At 38.7% G+C, this 14,294-nt stretch overlaps 1 protein-coding gene across 1 annotated transcript in view; it reads right to left on the bottom strand.

Annotated features, from left to right (window-relative positions):
• The window catches only part of DEK (DEK proto-oncogene), a 32,390-nt gene extending 23,244 nt beyond the window's left edge, over nucleotides 1-9,146 (bottom strand). Inside the window, exons 1-6 of the mRNA XM_011362842.2 lie at nucleotides 8,799-9,146; nucleotides 8,277-8,433; nucleotides 5,387-5,488; nucleotides 5,038-5,147; nucleotides 2,768-2,862; nucleotides 1,562-1,682 (exon numbers count right to left, since the gene is read on the bottom strand). Coding sequence (XP_011361144.1) covers nucleotides 1,562-1,682; nucleotides 2,768-2,862; nucleotides 5,038-5,147; nucleotides 5,387-5,488; nucleotides 8,277-8,424 — 576 coding nt within the window. The 5' untranslated portion in view covers nucleotides 8,425-8,433; nucleotides 8,799-9,146. The remainder of the gene's footprint in view (nucleotides 1-1,561; nucleotides 1,683-2,767; nucleotides 2,863-5,037; nucleotides 5,148-5,386; nucleotides 5,489-8,276; nucleotides 8,434-8,798) is intronic.
• Between the last annotated feature and the right edge of the window lie 5,148 nt (nucleotides 9,147-14,294).

Genomic DNA, 14,294 nt, shown 5'->3' with positions numbered 1-14,294 from the left:
ATAATTCATAGGACCTGTATTTCTCAAATGGTGAATGCATATTCAAAATCATACATAGGGAAAAATGTCTAAGTTCATTAACATGATTTCAGATACTATATTACAACTAACCACTTTTAAGAAACTACCACTGTGGAGTTTTTGTGTTATATCGAAGAATACCCATAATTTTCTGAAAGGGTTTTTAAAATATTCCTCCTTTTTTCTAACTACATACCTTTGTGAAACTGGATCTTCTTTATGTACTTCAAGCAAAACAATACATGGCAACAAATTGAAATGCAGAAGCAAGTTAAGAATAGAACTGTCTTTAAGTCAGACTTGAAGATTTTCAAAAGCATAAATGATAACCTTCTTGCTAAGATTTTTATAGTTATTTTTCATACAAAATATTACTTTTGTTAACATGTAGTAGGCGTACTGTTATTTTAGAACTTTTCAGTTTTAATTTAGAATACAGTGAATATCTAAATAACCCACATAAACAAAAGCTCTTGGGGTCCTCATTAATTTCTGAGAGTAACAGGAACCTGAAACCAACTCACTTGAAACTGAGAAAAAGATGACATAAACACATCCTTCACAACTTAGGCAGCTTAGTAATTGCTTCTGGGGAAAAGTGTTCAACTTGTTACATGAAATTCTGAAGTAGAGGTACAGTCATAGTAAAAGTTTAGAAATACAGAAAGATTTCTCATCTTTAAATAAACCAATGTGAAATACCAAAAAATCACTATAACCCTTGGGTTTGTAAGCATGACACAAATATCCTTAATAATAGTAAGCAGGACCAAGAACAGACAAAAACAAAGACCAGAGGTATTTTCTGGTTTCTAATCTTTATGTCCTCTCCCCTCGCTGACAGTGTTCCCTGAACTTCTAGGCCCTACAGATTGCTTCACAATTTCTTTCCTATCTAAATGAGGAAGAATATAAAAATACTTGCTGACAAACTAAAACCAAACTGAAAATGATATTACTATTAAATAATTAGGGGAAACTTAATCTTGCTTTTAGGAAGAGTAAACTTTAAGGATGTTTTACATCTAAGTCCGGCTTCTGGGCACTGCTATAAGATTCTAGAAATCTAATCCAAAAAATCTGCAAGAGTCCTACGTCACTTTTATGTAACTTTATTCTAGTATCTAGAAAACATCCAGTTCTAATATACCCCCATCTTGTCTTTCCTGACCTGATTACAGATTGCACACCCTCCCCCACCAGCCTCAAGTCAATCTGTTTCTGTTCTTCTTGTGCCTTCTAGATATGTCTCTGGATAACTTTTATTTCTGCCCCATCTAATATTTAGTTAATAATTATTTTTCTTAATCTTATATCCTCTATGTCTGATAAGAGAGAACATATTTGTACGCCTTTTGTTATTTCTACCATGAAATTGTTATAGGTATGTCAATAAAAGGCTTATTACTCTTTGAATGTAGATAATATTACTAAATGTTGACAGCAATGCTGGTAACTAAATTGTTTCATAAAAAGGAGAAAATAAGAACAGGCTATAAACAATTGATTTGCTACTGAAATAGTATAAATCGGTCCTCACTTTGCCAGAAGGCTTTGGATGCATTAAGAAATTCAAGATCCTCTTCACCAGTTCACTATTTACACCTGATCTCTCCAAATCAAGAACCTCACAGATGCTCTTTAACATGGCATTTCTAAATCTGAAACAGAAAATGGAAGAAACCAAAGTGATTATGTATGAAAGTTAATAAACACGCTCCACAATATTGAAGCAGTAGCTAAATGAACTGACTCAGCTATAAACACTAAAAAAAAGCCAATGTTTCTCTAAATCTTATAAGTACATCTAATAATCTTGACTAATGTACAAAACACACCAGACATGATTTAAAAACTGAAAACACCATTTACCAATTAAGTTTTAAAGTTAATAAAAGAATAAGTTAATTCACTAGAAAATAATGTAAAGTCTTTAATACCACAAAATTCAGAAACTTGGTAATTCTGGCAGCAAATTGTGATTATATAATTACATTTTCCCCTCAGCATTCCTACTATGATACTGTTTCAATGAAGAAACATAGTCATCTTTATTAGAGTTCTTAAGCTACAGAAACTTTAACAAACAAAAGCTCTAAGAATATATCTTCTTGCTTGCATTACGGTGAAGGACACTTTCTATCAAATTGGTTATCTTCAAAAGAGCTGGTGCCTATAAGTGGAGGAACAGGGTGGTTGAGAGTGGAATGGGAGTGGGAGAGAATTTTTGCTATACTCCCTTTAGACCAGTGGTCCCCAATCTTTTTGGCACCAGGAATGGGTGCTCCTATGAGAATCTAATGCCTGATGATCTGAAGTGGAGCTGAGGCAGAGATCCTAGTGCTGGAGAGCAATTGCAAATACAGATAACGCTTTGCTCTCTTGCCAGCTGCTCACCTCCTGCTGCGCAGCCAGGTTCCTAACAAGTCCGAAGTGGGGGGAGAGGTTGGAGAACCCTGCTTTACCATCTGTAATTTGGACTGTGTGAATGATTTGCCTTTATTGTTCTTCTAAATAATAAAATTGTCTTTGAATTTTCAATAAACTTGATAGCCAGTATTTATTGGAAAATAATGAACATGCCAAGTTAACAGCTATGAAGATAAATCAGGCCTTAGCATTTAAAGCAAAGAATAAACAGTCTACTGAAAATATGTGGAAAATGTAGGAGTGGTCATGCTTAAATGTTTAAAAATAAAATTTAAAGAGCATTGATCAAAACATGATATTTATAAAAGTAACTTACTTTTTCAACATTTCTTCCTTCTTTTTGTACTGAGTACTTCCTTTTTCAAATGGAAAGCCACTGAACTGACCCACATTCTTCTTTAATGAGGACACCTGAAAATGTTTTCCTTATTATTAATGCTATTTATTACCCAGTAACGTACACAAGAAAAAATTCAAAGCCAACACATTTTCGTATCTATTCCCAAGTTACGATATTGATTTATTCAGTATTTCTTATTCACAATTGGAAAACTCTATTTTTCACTAAAATATTAACATTCTAAAAAGCCTACAAGCTTTATTTTTTGAAAATGACAATATGAACGAATGTCCATCTGGGAATTTTCACTGGTAATTATAAAACCACAACTAAATGTTATCCGACAGCACCAGGGGATGTGGAAAGTTACTACTCAAGAAGGCGTCCTTTCCTTTGTTAATACAAGTAATATTTATTTTCCAAATTACTTTGAAAAGTAAAAAACAGAGCATGTCCAGAAGTTAGAACTATTTAACAGTTACGGAACTTATTTAAATTAGATTGCTTTAAGGATCGAATGAGATAGCACACATGAAAATAAATTATATCACACCTCAGACATTCTAACCTAACAATTTCAAACAATTTTGCCCATGCACAATCCAACGCAGTTTCCTTGATTACATGGAATACTGAAGTTGTGTGTACAGCACAGCAGCCTTTCCCCATCCATGGTTACTGTGGTCTGAAAATATTAAACCAAAATTCCAGAAACAAGTAATTCATAAGTCTTGCCCACTGATCTGAGAATCATGATGAAATCTCAAGCTGTCCCACTATGGATGTGAATTATCCCTTTGTCTAGTGTATCCACACTGCACGACAGTCCCCCCCCAGACTTATCTTTGGGGGCTATGTTCCATGAACCCCACTATATGCCTGAAACCAGTTAATACCGAATCCTGCGTATAGTATGTTTTCTCCTATATATACTTACCTATGATAAATTTTATATAAATTAGGCACAGTTAAGAGATTAACAATAATAACTAATAATAAAATAGAATAATTATGACAATACACTGTAAAAAAAGTAGGTGAATGGCTTTGGGGACATTATTAAATAAAATAAGGGTTACCTGAACACAAGCACTGTGATACTAAGGCAGTCAATCTGATAACCAAGACTTCTAGGCCACTAACAGGAAGGCAGGGTACACAGCCTGATTATGCTGGACAGATTCACATCTCGGGCAGGACAGAGTGGGATTTCATCATACTACTCAGAATGGCATGCAATTTAATACTTATGAATTTATTTCTGGAATTTTATATTTAATATTTTTGGACCATGGTTGACCACAGGTAACTAAAACCGTGAAAAGCGAAACTGTGGATAAGAAGGGACTACTGTGTATGCTCCTAGCTCATCAGTCACTTAGTAGCTGGCTCAGATGCAGAGTGGCAGGCAGTATCTCAATGCTTGTGTTCAAGTAACCCTAATGTTACTTATGGCCCCAAAGCGCAAGAGTAGTGATGCTGACAATTCAGATATGCCAAAGAAAAGCCAAAAAGTACCCCGTTTAAGTGAAAAGATGAGTACAGTACAAAAAGATATTTTGAGAGAGGCTATATCACATAACTTTCATCACAGTGTAGTTATAACTGTTCTATTTTATTATTGGCCACTGTCACTAATCTCTTACTGTGCCTAATTTAGAAATTAAACTTTATCATAAGTATGTACATACAGGAGGAAAAAACATAATACACATAGGGTTCAAGACTATCCATCTGCTGGGGGGTCTTGGAATGTATCCCATGCAGATAAGGGGAAAATATATGTTAATTCAGTAAATGAAACACTAATGTATTCTAACAAATCTACTGGCGACAAATTACCACCTAACTTATCAGATATTTCCTCAAAATGACATACAATTATACTATGTCAATTATTCTGAATAGCTAAAAAAATCCAAAATGTAAATTTTTTCTAATACATTTAAAGATCACTAAAATCATCACAATTTGGGTTTCACAATTTGACATTTCAGTTTGGTATAAAAACAACTATGGCAGAAAGAGCCCTGGATACTGCAATTCTATTGCCAATATCCAGCTGTGTATCCTGTGATACATCATTTAAAAAGTATATGTCTCAATTTGTTCACCTGTATGGTATGGAAACTCAACTAGTTGATCGCTGAAGTCCTTTCCAGGACTAAAACTATGTTTCTATTGTAAAATATTTTAATACATAACTATGCTACCAAATTAAAGCTATAAATAAAAAAAGATCTTACTGTGCCTGGTCTGTTGTAAAGTAGTTTATGTAGATTTCTAAGTTCATCGGTTTTCTTCTTACTTAGAAAGAAATGTATCCTTTCAATTTCACAAAGTTTCTGCCCCTTTCCTAGAAAAAAATACCATAATAATTAAAGTTAAATATCCATTACATGTTAATACATTTACAGTTAAAGAGAATTATTTTTACAGCATATTAACATATAACTTTTACTCGACAGATTAAATAAAATTATACCAATAATATGTTACTATTTAGTAAACACTAAATATAAAGCACTGCTAACCATCATTTCATATGTTTAGGCATTTTCACCATAAAATGAGAGGAACATAGAATAAACTTACCTTGTGCAATTGTAAATGGCTCTCTTTGTAAAGAAGAGACTTGCATTGTTAACCTCTCTACTTTTTTCTTTTCCCTCTTGCCTTCCACGATGAGACTCTTTTCTAGAAATTAATTTAATACTTCTTAAATAACAATAAGCTTAAAGAATATATTAACTTTATTGGATATACATGTAGAAAATCACAGAAACCTAATAGGTTACACTTCTCTTGAGCTGGAGTTTGAAAAGCAAAAAACAAATGAAAATACTTGGTAAGTTAATAGCACTACTGAAGTTTTTTTAGAGTAACATACTTACCTGGCAACCTCACAGGAGATCCAGTTTTAAAAAAAATGAGAAAAACTTTTATCTAACTACAATTATTATGGAAGTGAAAAAGCATCAAGGCTTTCACTAAGCCTACTTTACTCTTTGATTAGATATGATTCTATTGGGATTCACAGTTTACTACCACATCTCAGAAAACAGTAAGTTTAGGCTAAGATCATAACGTCAAAACATATAGAGAAAAGCAGGAATTCAGTAAGCTGACAAAATAAATAAATAAATAAGAAAAACAAAAACCTTTAGGTACTATGGATAGGGTAAAATTTAACAAGTTTACATTTACTACAATTAACTAAAAGGGTATTACTTTGTAGTTTAATAAATGATGCTCATAATAATGGCTATAACATTCCAAAAATGTTAAATTTAGTCCAGACTGTTTTTTTTTAAAGTCAGAAAATATAGAACATATACTTTAAAACTTAAAAAATTAAGCTTGATTTTCTAAAACCACTTACTGACTCATTGAGATAGTCAGATAAATAAGACACTATCATTGGAGGTCCTTCTATTTAACCTAATGCCTGTTTCATACAAAGCTGCGCTAGATATAGATACTAAGGGGGCTGAGTAGATGATTAAGACATTGAATTATCTCTTGAAAGTGGTCATGTCTACCTGGCGGGCTATGAGACACATGTATTATACACCAAAGTAGAAGATGATAAAAACTCCTTAATAAAGATACAAATAAGAGTCCCGAGAGTTGATGAAAGAGTAATTATCTTTGGATTAGGGGTAAAGGATCAAAACATTGGAGCTGGCTTTGAAGGACAGGTAAGATTTGGAGATACAGGGATTTGCACAGAAAGAAGTAGGAGAAAAGGATCCTAGCAGGCATATTCTGGCATTCATTGTGTAGAAGAGAAAGCACTCTAAAGCAACCCGTTATCACTATGCTTCCTTTCCCTGAGCAATTTAAACCACTAAATTTGCTTGTCTTAGATGATCATCTATAAGCTAATAATTTTCCTGGTCTATCTCTAGCCCAGTTTTTTCCTGAGCATCAGATCAACTAATGGGGATGCCAAGTGGACAGCTCTACTTCTTGTCCTATTAGCACCTAGGTCAATGCATCCAAAACAGAAATCATAATCATCCTCTAACCTGCTCATCTTCATAAATTCTATTTTTCAGAGTGGTAATATTATCCATCCAGCTGCCAAAGACAGAAACCTAGGAGTCATCTTGTACTAGGCATTCCCCCATCTCCACACCGTCCCCCAAGAAAACTACTGCCAAGGCAATCCCAACTCTTTACTTGGCATAGACTTCATTGCCTTGTCTCTTCAATGCGTCAGTAGTAGAGTTAAATTTTCAGAGCTAACTAGGATAAAAATGTTCAGAATTTTAATTGTTCCAGTAACAGCTAAAATGAGGGAAATAGAATAATAATAAATTAGAACTCTTAAAACTGTGTGGGAACAATTTTAAATTTTCATGTTGAAATTCATCATCCAAAAAGCCTATAAAAGCAAACAAATAAAAAAAGGAAAAAGTGTTGAGAAAGTCTTGTACTAGCAGATATTGCAGCCAATTTTGGTACTGTATTATTAATTTAAAAATAACATTTTTCTAAGCATTTTTGTATTAAATGTGGACGTGCTCCCTTCTTAGAACACTCAGCACTTTAAACAAACGAAAGGTATAACATGTAATCTCAACCTAGATTTATAAAATGCTGACCATGAACTGGTTTTGGCTTAAAAGAAATTGACAGTTAAACCTAGTTTTCGGAGGAAAATTTCAAATCTCTTCTCAAGTTTGGCTGAGTTATAGCCATATATTAAGTAAACCTAGATTGGGTTAATATCATCAAAGAATGTTAAGGTCTCCAATATAGCTTAAGTGGTTGGAAGGTGACAAACTTCAAAGAGGCACTACCTTATCTATGGTGGATAAACTGATAAAATACCATTCCTTAATCCTGTAAGGTTCTTCTATTTCATGCCTTCAAATAATGGTTAATATCACTCTCCCTCAACACCAAAACCGAGAATGCACTGAGCTCATGTTTAACTTTCATAGTTCACTGCTTTCATATTTAACTTTCTCAAGTAGCCATAGCTTTCACCAGGTGAAACTCCCCTGGGCCTTTGAAAAAAACCTCTGCCAATATCCAGCAAATATATTTAAATTTCTAGGACCAACATTAATAATTTAATGTGTCGTTTCCTTAAAGACCTTACAGTAACTTCAAAAGGAACAAGATGAGCACTTAAAATAGCAAAAGATTAAAAAACATTACCTTAGTTAACTTCAAAGGCTAAGAGTTTTAAAAGCAGATCTGAAACTTAAAACTTCCTGTCGAGTGAAGCAATGTTATGAAAGTGTTGATGGTGAGAAGTCACTTGCACTCCATAATACGTAACATCGCTAACAAGTAGTTCCTTAAAAATCAGAATTCGCCAAGTTAATTCTCTGCTATGGCTCAACACAAAATCGGATAAATTTCGCAGACATTCTTGCGGAAAATCACTCCCATTGAGTGCTCCTAAGCGCAAAAAGGGCAAGAAGACTTGTCCGTAAAGCCTCTCTTAGAGACACGACCTTCTCCCCACCTTTTTCTTCCTCCTCGTCCTCCTCCTCGTCGTCGTCCTCGTCCTCCTCTTCACTTTCCTCTCTCGGGCCAGGAATTTCAGGTTCTTTCTCGGACGCGAGCTGGTCGGGGGTTCCCTCTCCCTCCGCAGCGGGGCCCGAGGAGGACATGCTGTCGTCCTGAGGGCGGGCGGAAATCAGACGTCTCGGTGCCCGCGCCCCGGGCGGGAAGGATGGGGCGGCCTCCGCCACCTGGCCGACCCTTCACAGCCCAGGAAGCCGGGGGCCGCGGGAAACTCGACCTCAGAGTTGCCTCCTGCGGCAGCTGGAACGGAGCCTCTCCTCCTCCCCGGGCAGCTTCCCTCCCGCTCGGCCCCGCGGTCCGGGAATCCCCGACGCGGGAACCCGCTAGGCTTGGCCGCCCCTCCCACCGCCGGCAGCGCCGCGTCCCCTCCCCCGGCCCAAGCCGCCGTCCAAATGGCCGCGGCGGAACGGGCGGGCCCGGCGGCGCCCTCTCGGCCTCCATGCCCCGACGCAGCCCTTACCGCGGGGCCCGGCCGCCGTGGGCCTGGGGCGCGTGAGCACAAGGAGGCTACTGAGGCGACGGCGGGCGCCGAAGAGAAGGCGCGAGGGCCCCGATCCGGCGTGACGCGCGCACCGCGCTCTCCGCTCCCCAGAATCAACAAGATTTTCAAAATGGCGGTTCGGGCAAGAAAGCGGGAATGCGGCGGCCAATCAGAGCCGCCAGCTGGGAGTTGGCGCGCGCGGGTCGGGGGGAACGGGACGGGGGAGGCGGGACGCGCCAGGCTCCTCCGCGCAAAACCCGGCGGCTCGATGGGGCGCGGCCGCGAGAGGTCGCACCGCCACGAGCGGAGAGGCTGCGCGCTCTGGGCCCACGCGGGGCTGCGTCCAGACGCGTTTCGTCCCCGTCGGCGCTCGGCCGGGGAAGGCGGGCAGGCGGCGGGCAGGCGGCGTCCTGGGCGACGCTGGACGGAAGAACGCTAGGGGGCCTGCGTGGGTATTGTCTCCCCCGCCCATCCCCCGGAAAAGAGGCGGTGTAGTCTCGTGGCTGGGAAGGGGGCGGGTGGGTGGTGGTAATGAAGTTTACAAACCTCGGAGTCGCTGTCTACAGTATTTCGTAGAGATGGAGGGGAAGTCCCATTTAGGTCTCAGAGTTCATGCTGGTGATGACTCCCGATTCCTTTGTGTTTCCGAGGACCCCATCGCCTGAAGGTGCACCGAACGGATAAAGACTATCCATTGAAAGTAAACGTCACCAGCGACAAATAGATTTCCAGACCTGTCAATGTAGGGGGGAAAGTGTGTGCGTGTTGTAATACAGGAAATACGGTATCGCCCAGTCCAAACTCTTCTCCCACAGTTGTAGGCCAACTCCGCAGAAAACTTTTAAACTCATTTCAAAAAACGCAGTATTCCCCCCCTCCAAGGCTCCCCTTCTCTATGTGTGATTCCCTTCATTTTTACCCAGCTCCTCAACCACTAGCTGCCCAAAGGATCCTTTTACTCAATGTATTTAATGGAAATACGACCTATCCAATTACGAAAATAAATTTGCCTGAATGGACTCTGGGTTGCAGGGCAAAAAGTAGAGCTTTTCTCTGAATCTACACTTCCTTTTATGCCCCTGCTGAAAACAAAAGCAAATCCTTTCATTTCTATCTTCAGATTTTATACCATTTCCCACTCTACTGGTGCCATTCAAAACCTGTCCTTTTCTTGGATTTCCACGCAGCCTCTCACTGGTCAGGTGGTTTCCACATTGCCACCTACTAGTCACACAGCAGCCAAATTTTTTTCTATTTTAGTTGTCAGATTGGGTACTCTCTTTTAGAACCCCAATGGCAGTTTTTTCCTATGGTACTTGGAATAAAATCCAAAATACAATGGTTTATAAGGTCCTATGTAATTCAGTTGCTGACAATATTGATCTCATTTCTGACAGATGTTTCAGCCACACAAGCCTTCTTTGATATTCCCCTATAAAGCCAAACTCATTCCTGCCTTTGAGCTTTCTACTTTTTTTTCTGCCAGGACTGCTTTTCTCTCAGAATCTTCAGATGATTTGCACCTTCAACATCATTTAGCTCTATGCTCAGGTGCTTCTACCTCAGTACTATCACTATTCCCTTTCCATTCTTTTTTTATTCATTTGTTTATTCATTCAAAAAATGTATTGAGCACCTATTCTCTGTTCCTCAGACGAACAAATAAACAGATATATTGTAAGACAAGTAGTGATAAAAGTAAAACAGGGTAAAGGAGATAGGAAGTACCACTAGGGTGGATGGAATTTTATTTTTACATATTTGATAATTGAGGAAGATCTTGTTAATAAGATGACATTTGAAAAGGGCTCTTATGTAAATGAGAGCAGTGAAGAAAGACTGGATATATCCTAAAGAATTCTCTGAAGTATCGAACGTAAGGTATAAGAGACAAAGAGAAATTAATGATGACTTTGCGTTTTTGGTTCAATAACCACAAGAGCCAAGTAGTATTTGCTGAGATGAAGAAGACCTCAGGAGTTAGGGAAGGGGTGAAGGGCTTTTGCTGGGGGATAGGTGATGACTCAGGAGATCAATTTTGTTTCCGACATGTTAAGTTGAGATTCCTGTTAGCATCTAAACAGATTCAGAATAGCCAGCTGGATGTGAGAGTGTGGCATTCAGAGGAAGAAGCTCTAGCTCAAGATGTAAATTTAGCAGTTGTCAACATGTAGAAGGTATTTAAAGCCCTGAAGCTAAATGAGATCACCAACAGTGAATATTGGAGAGATGAGAAAGGGTAAAGATTGTACCCTGGAACTCTTCAATGTTTAGAGGTTCGGGAGAAGGAGAAGAAGCAGCAAAGGAGATGAGACGGAACAAATATATCCAGTGAAGTGGTAAGAGAATCAAGTGAAAGTTGTATTTCAGAAGTCAAATGTATAAGAAGTGTCTAAGAGGGAAAGAGTAATCAGCTGAGTCAGAAGCAGCTTAGCAGTCAGGTGAGATGAGAACTAAGAATTGAGCATCTGATATAACAATGATAAGTTGTCAGCAGTACTAACAGCTATTTCTGTGGAATGGTGAATATGAAGGTGCCAGGAGCTGGGATGTAGAGAGACAGGTAGGCAAGGAATGGATTCAGAGACACTCTTCAGGAATTTTGCTGTTCAGGGGAGCAGAGAAATGGAACAGTAGCTCAAAGGGAGTTTGGTTTTTAAGAAGGAAGATATTACTGTATATATCATGATGGGAACGAATCAGTAGAGAGGAAAACATGATGAAAGGAAGGGGACCTAAGGTAGATATGTCAACTTGGGTTCTCTGTAAGCAGATGCTAAAGCAGAATTTGGGATGCCAGATAATAATTAGGAATCAATACCTGTGAAAGGAAGACGGAGGACTCAGGATTGGGTACAGGAAGAGGTCCAACTGTTAATCCGACCTGACAAAGCCTCAGGCAGCCCTGTGGGGAGCTCTGGAGCTAGTACCAGCTTTTCTAAGCGTCCTGCTTGGCTGAGCTTTTATCACTGCATGCAAGCTGTCCCAGGAAGGGCATGACCTCAGGTGAAGAGACTCCATAGCTGTGGCAGACCCTGAAGGCACTGACAGAGGGAGGCTGCTGACTGCAGGCTCTGCAGCTAGGCAGCAGGTCCTTCTTTGAAGGGGGATCTGGGTGGCACATCTCCATGTTTACTACAGGAGATGAGACGTGATAGAATCTAGTGTACAAGTGGAGGAGTTTTCCGTAGATGGGACAATGGACAGTTTCTACACAGCGATGGGAGGGAAGATGGAGCATGTGGGTACCAGTACTGGATAGGGGTTGGCTGATGTAGTAGGAGTTTTAGAAGTCCTTATTCCTTTAAGTTTCTCAGTGAAGTCAGGAGCAAAATCATTGACAGTGAGTGAGTGTGGGAGAGGACTGTTAGAGGTTTCACAAGAGAGGAAATGTGAGCTAGTCTTGTAGGAGAATGGCGGGTATATGGATTAGGGAATGTAGTATGGAAGCTGCAAGGAGGATCAAGTGAGAATAGTGGCAATGAAGTCAAAATGAGACCTATCATGATTATTATTTTTCTTCAGCCATATTCAGCTACCCAGGAGTAGGTGTGAAGATGGCAAATATTTGGATTTAATCAGGCTGTGATTTTTGCCAGGCAAGGATGAAAACAGGAGAGAAAGGTGAATGAGCTGAGGATTTGGGCAAGACAATGAACATAATGATGGAGCATAGAATCTGAGTTGAATAGAGAAGAAAGTAATGACATGAGAGGGGTGATAGTGAAAATGGGGCAAGGTCAAGAAGAAAGATCATTATTTCTTTGTTGCATTTATCACTACCTGAAAAATTTGTTGGCTTTCTTCCTGTAGCTGCAGGGACTCTATCATTCACTGTTTTCTCAGCACCTGAAGCAGCACTTAACTCATAGTAAGTGGTCAATAGTTATTTGCTGAATGAATGCAAACCAAACTCTTATTAAACTCTTATTGTGAAGATTCAGAACATTTCTTCTTTAATGTGATGAGATGGTATATTAGGATAGGACAGGTGATTTCAGCAAAAGTTTGTTTAACAGCCATTCAACAGTTTTGTTTAACATCAAACATTCATTTCTCACTCTGTAAAGCTCTCTGTCAGTTCAGCTAGCTCCCCAGGGCTTCCATTCAATGGTTTATTCATTTTTTCTAGGCTGCTTTGACCTTGTCGATCCACCATCTCAACACAAGTTCTTGTTGTTTATGGTGGTGGGGAAGAGAGCAGAACTCATTCCTGTTCTTCTGTGATTGTGCTCACTGACCAGAGGCCAAATCAATCATATGACCCCACCTAACTGAAAAGAAATCTAAGCAATGTGGGGCACATGTGGAATAGTTAGCATTGCTCTCTGCACAAAAGGGGCTGATCATTGCAACCAAATAAGGTACAATTGGGATAAACAAGGAATGTGCCTGAAAAGATCTGTTGGTTTTATTTTGGAAATACTAAAACCTTGATTCTTAAAGTTTTTTCATTTTGCCTTGAGAAGTTTTTATATACATTGCATATATATATTATATACATATAGATGTGTGTATGTGTGTGTGTGTATGTGTGTGTATATATATATATATATATGCCTTTCATACACGTATCTAGCTCTTACATACACATATCTATCTTTTTCAGACTATAAACTTCATGGACAGAGACCATGTTCATGCTATTTATTCTCTCCCAGTACTTGGAACAGTGCCTGACGCATAGTAAATACTTGAAAAATATTTGTGTAATTGCAATGCATCCCCTTTTGGTTCTTAGACAGTGGCATCAGACTGTTGTCTGGCTGCTATTTAAAGACCTTTCAGCAATATCAACTCAGTAAATGAACATGGCTTGACTAAGTTGATGGCCAGATTCTTATTTAAACTTGGTCATAAATATAGTGACATATTTGGTTCTTCTAAAAACAAGATATCATACTCTATTTTGGTAGAAAGAGCCAAAGTATACAGTTTAGTAATTTGAGATTAGGTTTGAAAATATTTGAATGCAGCAATATCCAGTTGGTTGGTAAACTGGATATTCTAGTTCTGACAATAGCCAGGGAAGATTATTCAAGGTGAGTAGTAGGAAAAAATGAGGGAGATGGTGGCAAGATTCATAAAATTGGGAGAACAAAGGATAAGTGGTTACCAAATTTTGGCCCTAGTACCTAATTTTGCCCTAAATTTAGCCAGTATTATTTGTAACAGTTCATTAACATATCCTTATCAACTCTTCTATGGAATGTGACCAAGGAAATAAAGAAGCATGGAACTTTAGTATTATTTCCCTTGTTTGCTGTAAAATAGGATAATCTCTGTTGAAGGTTGCTATTCTGCTCATGGACTAACATTCAGTGTTTAGATGATATTTAGTGCCACCACTGCTGGATGAATCGTCAAAGGCAATAAAGTGTTTTTCATTATAAGTTGGCTAGAAATCCTTGATATTGTCTCAAGATTATCAAAATGGGGTATTTTCTTAGAAAACATACATATAGATCACACTCA

Source organism: Pteropus vampyrus, unplaced genomic scaffold (genome assembly GCF_000151845.1).
Source record: "Pteropus vampyrus isolate Shadow unplaced genomic scaffold, Pvam_2.0 Scaffold80, whole genome shotgun sequence".
Classification (NCBI taxonomy): Eukaryota; Metazoa; Chordata; class Mammalia; order Chiroptera; family Pteropodidae; genus Pteropus; species Pteropus vampyrus.
This window is presented reverse-complemented; position numbering and strand designations above follow the sequence as displayed.